The 8,298-nt window shown below is 49.6% G+C and overlaps 1 protein-coding gene across 1 annotated transcript in view; it reads left to right on the top strand.

Annotated features, from left to right (window-relative positions):
• The window catches only part of LOC112257781 (protein sprouty homolog 3), a 14,519-nt gene extending 8,072 nt beyond the window's left edge, over positions 1-6,447 (top strand). Inside the window, exon 2 of the mRNA XM_024431616.2 lies at positions 5,065-6,447. Coding sequence (XP_024287384.1) covers positions 5,148-6,092 — 945 coding nt within the window. The 5' untranslated portion in view covers positions 5,065-5,147 and the 3' untranslated portion in view covers positions 6,093-6,447. The remainder of the gene's footprint in view (positions 1-5,064) is intronic.
• The last annotated feature ends 1,851 nt before the right edge of the window (positions 6,448-8,298 follow it).

Genomic DNA, 8,298 nt, shown 5'->3' with positions numbered 1-8,298 from the left:
TCGCCTCCCCTCTATCTCCTCCCCTCTCTTCACTTCTCTCTTTCTCACTTGCTTTCTTTCTCACTATTTCTCTCTTCCATTTGTCCTCTCCTCCTCTCTTACCTTCATCCTCTTTCTCCCTCACTCTGTTGCCTTGCTCTCTCCTTCACTCTATCCTCTCTCTAATCTTCTCCTCTCAACTCTTTCAATCCCCTTGTCTTTTTTACTGTCCTTTGGCTCTCTCTCTCTCTCTCTCTCTCTCTCTCTCTCTCTCTCTCTCTCTCTCATTCTCTCTTCCCTCTCTCTCTATCGGTGTATTCCACGGCCCATGTATCAATGTGCCTCCTACCCAGAGCTGAAAAGCGCTCAGGTCTTGATTTCCTTCTCCTATTTTTTTTCTTTATCTGAGGCCCTAAAAGGTGTGTGAACGACAGAGTGAGGAGGAGGTGAAGGGATGAACAGATGAGTGGAAAAGCTGTTGCAATGGGTCCCGGTGGGTTTGCATCAAACACAGAGGATAAAAGCAGAAGCAGACACATAAAACAGACTTCCTAGAGCCAGGCAGATACAGCAGGGAGGAATAACTCAGAACAGCCGAGGAGAGGAGAGGAGACATGTCTTGGCTGGACATTGTATTGAAGAAACAGATCTGGTCTACCTGAAGGACCAGCAAACATGTATCTTTCCTCATGCTACTGTATCTATGCTTTCTCACCATGTGCTGACAACATGTGCCATATCCCCCAGCCCTGTACCCCCAGTCTTGTACCCCAGCCCTGTATCCCCAGTCTTGTACCTCAGCCCTGTACCCCCAGTCTTTTACCCCAGCCCCAGCCCTGTACCCCCAGTCTTGTACCCCAGCCCTGTACCCCCAGTCTTGTACCTCAGCCCTGTACCCCCAGTCTTGTACCCCAACCCTGCCCCAGCACTGTACCCTGGAGATAATGGGGGATAGGAGTGGGGCAGGAGCAGCTGGTGGCTAGGTGTAGGGTGGGGTGGAAACCTGTGGGTAGGTGGAGGGGGAGAGGGGAGGATTCTGGGTAGTGGGAGTTGACTTCCCAAACATGGTTACCAAGGCAACAGCTCCCTCAAGGACAGACAGGGCTTCCGACCCCTTGAGTGGGGGAAAGAACAGCCAGTAATTCTAATGCTGCTGTAAATGCAACATGTAAACGTTGACTAAGTAGGAATGAGTCAACAGTATCCACTCTGCACAGCTGTCATTCTTAGAAAGCATATCTGAGGACTATTTGCTTTCTAGATCTAGATAAGTTATTTTGTTGATTAATGTTGATTATTGTGCAATGAAGAAATCAATGTATGTTTATTCATACAGTACACCACAGAAATCAACAGACAGACAGCTCCTTAAGAGAAATCACAGCAGATTAAGTTATGTATCCAAGAGGAAATAAAGCAGATTATCTGTTAGTTCATCAGGGCTCGTCAGTCTAGAGTTACAACAGGGATGCCCACCCTCCTCCGGGGCTACCCATCTGCAGGGTTTGGTTCCAGCCCTACTATAATACATCTGATGGTAGCCCGTTAGCTCCTCAGGACCCTAAATAGCCCTAAAGTCAGGTGAACTAGAGCAGGGTTGGAGCAAAAGCCTGCACTCTATCCTCTGACCTGGTGTACGGGATCTGTGATGAGACCAAGAACAGTTTACATGGTTTTGCAGAGATGGACGACAGTCCTTCTCTGGCTCAGTGGTGAAGGGCTTGGCCACACATTTATACCCTAAGCCCTGCCCTGGCCGACTCTACAGGATGAGCTCATGGAAAAAGCCGAGCAGCAGGCTTTTCTTAACAATTAAATGGTCTGATAGCTGTGTAGTGGATGGTCTGATGGGTGTGTAGTGGATGGTCTGATGGGTGTGTAGTGGATGGTCTGATGGGTGTGTAGTGGATGGTCTGATAGCTGTGTAGTGGATGGTCTGATGGGTGTGTAGTGGATGGTCTGATGGGTGTGTAGTGGATGGTCTGATATCTGTGTAGTGGATGGTCTGATGGGTGTTAAGTGGATGATCTGATAGCTGTGTAGTGGATGGTCTGATATCTGTGTAGTGGATGGTCTGATATCTGTGTAGTGGATGGTCTGATATCTGTGTAGTGGATGGTCTGATATCTGTGTAGTGGATGGTCTGATATCTGTGTAGTGGATGGTCTGATATCTGTGTAGTGGATGGTCTAATATCTGTGTAGTGGATGGTCTGATATCTGTGTTGTGGATGGTCTGATATCTGTGTAGTGGATGGTCTGATATCTGTGTAGTGGATGGTCTAATATCTGTGTAGTGGATGGTCTGATATCTGTGTTGTGGATGGTCTGATATCTGTGTAGTGGATGGTCTGATATCTGTGTAGTGGATGGTCTGATATCTGTGTAGTGGATGCTCTGATATCTGTGTAGTGGATGGTCTGATATCTGTGTAGTGGATGGGTGCCACTCTATTTTATGTGATTACTCTCCAGGAACTCTCTTTCCTTCTCTGTCTAATTAAAAAATATATTTCTGACCTGGGATGCCTTATCTTCACTTTATGGCTGCGGACTGGGGCGGCAATGTGGGTGTGTTTGTGGGAGTGTGTAGATGTATGTATGTGTGTGTGTAGCTCTGCACTTTTGTGTGCATCTGTCTCGGTCTCTGTAAATGTGTGTCTTTCTCAGTGTGTCAAAACGTGTGTATGTGTAATCTGTGTGTTTTTATAGTGTGTCTGTGTGAGGTTGGATGGTATCATACCTTTTGCGAGAGCATCCGCCTGCTTGGTCGCTGCCAGGAATTCTGCCGGCAGCTCCCCGGAAGGCTGCCGGCCGGGGGCAGACACTCTGCAAGCTCTAATTGCTGTTCCTGACTATGGATTTCCGTTCCTGGCTACGTCTGCTGTCCCTCTGTCCATCCCTCCATCCGTCCCTCCATTCGTCTGCCTGATGCTCCAATCTTTCTCCTCCATCTAATCTTCTCATTTGGCTGTCTGTTTAAAATGCTTCTCCATTTGGCCTGATTACCCCCCCTCTCTATCTCTATCTCCCACCCCTAACTCTCTATCTCCCTCTCTATCTCCCTCCCCCTAACTCTCTATCTCCCTCCCCCTAACTCTCTATCTCCCGCTCTATCTCCCTCCCCTAACTCTCTCTCTCTTGCTCTCTCTCTCTCTCTCTCTTCCTCACCCACTCATTCTCTCTGTCTCTGTCTCTCTCTCTCTCTCTCTCTCTCTCTCTCTCTCTGTCTATCTCTCTACAAGGTCTGGATGGCCTCTCACAGAGAAAGGAAGGGAACTATCCCCTTAGGCCATTTGGCAAGTGTGCGGCGAGAGGAGGAGAGGAGAAAAAGGCCCTAAAAACCAAGGCCAGATACAGCATATTAGGGTATTGAATTCCACACAAAATAATAGCCTGTTGAACACATACCAGAAGATCCTGCTGAATCTGTTGTCCTTAGATGTAGTAGTTATAACAGATATTTCAGGGGTTATTTTTGAAGGTGCAACATCTTCACTAAAACTCACATACTGTATTATTAGAATTGAATAGGGAAAAACTTTATCAACGCAGAAATGTTCCCTACTACAGTATGTCACTGTAATGAAACAAGCGGACATGTTTGTGTGTAGGTTCCAGGATACTAATGTTTTCCATCTACATTCCAACATCCACGTTGTTCCTGTTTGTGGAGGATAAGGCTGAAACAAAACAAAAGGACCATGACAACCTAGGACCTCATCGACACCCCTAGCAACTAGCACACTGCAATGTTTTCCCACAATCCATTGCTGTTTGTCTGTGTGTCAACCTCTTCGGCCGGGCAGACGGGCGAATCTGATGCCAATCTTCTCCAGCAGCTGTGTGTGTGTGTGTGTGTGTGTGTGTGTGTGTGTGTGTGTGTGTGTGTGTGTGTGTGTGTGTGTGTGTGTGTATGTGTGCGTGTGCGTGTGCATACGCGCCAGAGAGCTGTGTAAGTGAACAGATGCTAAATTACAGGCCAGGCTAATGGCTTTGTCCATTTGGTCCTGGCTGGCTAATAATAGTTATACGCTCAGCACTGGAGAATCTCAATGGTCATGATGGTGTGGATAATCATTTGGATGTGGATACTGGGACTATTTATGTCCAGTTTATATAACTCCTTCACAGTGCTCAGGGCAGGTTCACCTGGTTTACCTGACTGCAGTATAGGTACATTGTATTGTATGTCCACCACCAAACAAGGGAGGGGAAATATTGAGGCTGGCTGTTAGAAAGTAGCTCATGTTGATCTCCAGCTTCCCAGATGTGTTATGGGTGGTAAAGAGAAGGTAATAAAGAGTAATGAGCTGGTTCATGTGTTGTGGGTGGTAACGAGAAGGTAATAAAGGGTAATGAGCTGGTTCATGTGTTGTGGGTGGTAAAGAGAAGGTAATAAAGAGTAATGAGCTGGTTCATGTGTTGTGGGTGGTAAAGAGAAGGTAATAAAGAGTAATGAGCTGGTTCATGTGTTGTGGGTGGTAAAGAGAAGGTAATAAAGAGTAATGAGCTGGTTCATGTGTTGTGGGTGGTAAAGAGAAGGCTAAAAGGTAATAAAAGAGAGTAAAAGAGTGAGCTGGTTCATGTGTTGTGGGTGGTAAAGAGAAGGTAATAAAGAGTAATGAGCTGGTTCATGTGTTGTGTGGGTGGTAAAGAGAAGGTTGTAAAGAGTAATGAGCTGGTTCATGTGTTGTGGGTGGTAAAGAGAAGGTTATAAAGAGTAATGAGCTGGTTCATGTGTTGTGGGTGGTAACGAGAAGGTAATAAAGAGTAATGAGCTGGTTCATGTGTTGTGGGTGGTAAAGAGAAGGTTATAAAGAGTAATGAGCTGGTTCATGTGTTGTGGGTGGTAAAGAGAAGGTTATAAAGAGTAATGAGCTGGTTCATGTGTTGTGGGTGGTAAAGAGAAGGTTATAAAGAGTAATGAGCTGGTTCATGTGTTGTGGGTGGTAAAGAGAAGGTTATAAAGAGTAATGAGCTGGTTCATGTGTTGTCTTTAAGGGGTAAAGAAGTCTATGTTTTTTTCATTTGTTGTGAGATAAAATGTAACAATGTTCTAAAATGCCCCTCTTCTTCTATTCCAGGTCTTTCTGATGTGCCGTGAGAGGTGCGAGCCCCCCACCCCAGTCCCGACCCCCTCCCTGGTGCTCCTTCTCCCGGGACCAGGATGGACCCTCTCCCGGGTCATGGCCCTCCACCAGTCAGGATGGACGTTGATGGGCTGGACCTCCAGCAGGTGCCTGTCCTCTCCCTGGACCAGATCCGCTCCATCCGCGCCAACAACGACTACGTGGAGCGCCCCGTGACCCTGGACCATGCCTCCCAGTCCGGCTTCTTCTACGCCCACGATGACCGCTACCCCATCACCCACGGATACCCTCCTCAAGGTTACTCTCATGGTTACCCTCAGGGATACCCTCTCCCCCGGAGCCAGAGCCAGCAGCAACACGCCCACCTTGCCCATCTGAGTCGCTCCAGTACTACCAGTTCAGCCATGTCCCGGATCAGCGCTGCCTCCGACCAGAGACTCCTGGTGGGCCTGACGCCCTCCCACTCTGGCCTGGCCTCGGTGGTGCGCTCCCAGCCTAAAGGAGAACTCAAGCCTGAGGCTTCTCTGGGTAAAGGCCTGGTGGAGGGAGAGGACCTGGGCTTGCACCTGTTTATCTGTGAGCTCTGTGGGAGGTGTAAGTGTCAGGAGTGCTGCGCTCCGCGAAGCCTGCCGTCCTGCTGGGCCTGTGGGCAGCGCTGCCTTTGCTCTGCTGAGAGTGCTGTGGAGTATGGCACCTGTCTGTGCTGCGTTAAGGGCCTGTTCTACCACTGCTCCACTCAGGATGACGAGGACAACTGTGCTGACCGGCCCTGCGCCTGCACATCCGCCCACGCCTGCACCCGCTGGGGCACCATAGGCCTTCTGGCGCTGTGCCTGCCCTGTCTCTGCTGCTACCCACCTGCCAGGCTGTGCCTCGCCCTGTGCCAGCGGGCCCACGACCGAGCCACCCGCCCCGGCTGCCGCTGCAGCAACACCAACACCGTGTGCCGTAAGATCTCCACCTCCAACCCCAACCCTGGGCACACCCCCTTCTGCAGCAAGTCCCTGGAAAAGCCTGTATGACAGGGCTGCAGCGGGAGTCAGCCATCGCCTAGACAACGCAGTCTCAGTGACAACATTGCCATGACAACAAACACTGTTGCCATGACAATGCCATCACCCCCTCCATCCGTGACCTACCTACCGTGACCTTTCACCTTACGTACCTTCCATACTTCTCCTCCTGCCTGAGGAGAAATGACCAAAAGCTTTACTGTACTTCACTGTAACTGTACTGTACTGTACATGTGGAGACTTGAGCCGAAACCTGAAAATCGCCTGGTGCTTTTTGCTGAACTGACTGCCAATCTTAACCTTACTGTGTTACTGTGTGGGCACACTGCCTCTACCTTCCTCTTACTTTGTGGGCCAGCATAGCGTACATACTGTGGCTCTGCTCGGTGGGATGGCCTGGGGTTCCTTACTGTGCTGTGTGATGGACTGGGGTTCCTCACTGTGCTATGTGATGGACTGGGGTTCCTCACTGTGCTGTGTGATGGACTGGGGTTCCTCACTGTGCTATGTGATGGACTGGGGTTCCTCACTGTGCTATGTGATGGACTGGGGTTCCTCACTGTGCTATGTGATGGACTGGGGATCCTCACTGTGCTATGTGATGGACTGGGGTTCCTCACTGTGCTATGTGATGGACTGGGGTTCCTCACTGTGCTATGTGATGGACTGGGGATCCTCACTGTGCTGTGTGATGGACTGGGGATCCTCACTGTGCTGTGTGATGGACTGGGGATCCTCACTGTGCTGTGTGATGGACTGGGGATCCTCACTGTGCTGTGTGATGGACTGGGGTTCCTCACTGTGCTGTGTGATGGACTGGGGTTCCTCACTGTGCTGTGTGATGGACTGGGGATCCTCACTGTGCTGTGTGATGGACTGGGGTTCCTCACTGTGCTGTGTGATGGACTGGGGTTCCTCACTGTGCTGTGTGATGGACTGGGGTTTGCTCTGTTAGACTTGACCTATTTATTATTTATTGGACTTCCTCCTCAGTGAGGTAGAGAGAGACAGAGAGAGCGGACCATGTGTGACTCTGAGTACAGTGAGTAAGCTACTAGAACAAATCCCAACACAGCCTTTAATAAAAGGAGTCTCTGGTAAATGTATATTCCAGGCATGAGATAGACAGAGACTGGGTGGTCTACAGGGAGTCTACAGGGTGTGCCTCCTTCCATCCCCTCCCTCCCTCCCTGTCGCTCTGAAGAGGCATCCTGGAGCCGACCAACTGAACGGACATACAAGATGTGTCATTGAGCACGGCTGACATTTTGTGTGAGGCTGATGTAAAGACCCTTTCCTAATGGTGGAACAAAACTCTGAAATTGAAAAATGTATTACTGTTTGACACACCAAAAACGGACCATGATGCACCAGGTGAATCTAAAGTGATTAAGCACATTTGATATGGAAGGCACTATGAGATATAGAGGTGGATCGTCTGTAGTGTTCCCCAGCTGTCTGTCATATGAACAGGGGGGCTCTGTTATGACCAGGTAGTGTGTGTAGGCATGTGTGTCTGTGTATACGTGTGTGTGTGCATGCACGCGCATGTTTGTGTATGTACACTAATGGTTACGTGTAAGTGTGTATGTGGGTCCGTGTATGTTGGTGTGTGTTCTTGCCTGTGTATGTACAGTATATGTGTGTGTGTGTGTGCGTGTGTGTGTGTGTGTGTGTGTGTGTGTGGGTGCACATGTCCCCTTCCTGTTTGCTGTCAGCAGAAGCCTCCTATTTTATTTTTAGCACAGCTGCTTCAGAGGACCCAGAGTCTGGTCAGGTTTCTTCTCCACGGCAGGCTGACGCCAGCCTTCCCCGACCCCTCACCGCCTTCATCTCCCCCGCCTCACCCCTCCTTTCCCGCTGCCTCTAGTCTACCCATCCCCCAGCCTCCCTCAGTAACCCTCCCCAAGCCTCCCTGACCCATTCTCCCCCCTCTATTCCCCCTCCATCTGGACTGCTGCTGTCCACGTGCAGAGGGACCAAAGAGACAGAGCTTCTCCACAGTCGAAAATACAGAGGGACTTCACAGGAGTGAGGACAGGAAGCCAGATAAGAAATATCACTTTCTTTACAGATCCGTCCTCCATCCTTACCACTTTGTCCACAACACGAGGCATTTTGCAACGACAGACAGTATATACCTTGACAGGGCTTTTCTCTTCTTGACAGATTCCTCTGGCCAGTTTGATAAACCCCAGGCAGGCCCACCCACTGA

The sequence above is a fragment of the Oncorhynchus tshawytscha genome, linkage group LG09 (assembly GCF_018296145.1).
Source record: "Oncorhynchus tshawytscha isolate Ot180627B linkage group LG09, Otsh_v2.0, whole genome shotgun sequence".
Taxonomy (NCBI): domain Eukaryota; kingdom Metazoa; phylum Chordata; class Actinopteri; order Salmoniformes; family Salmonidae; genus Oncorhynchus; species Oncorhynchus tshawytscha.
The sequence above is the reverse complement of the archived record's forward strand: the minus strand, read 5'-3'. Positions and strand labels throughout refer to the sequence as shown.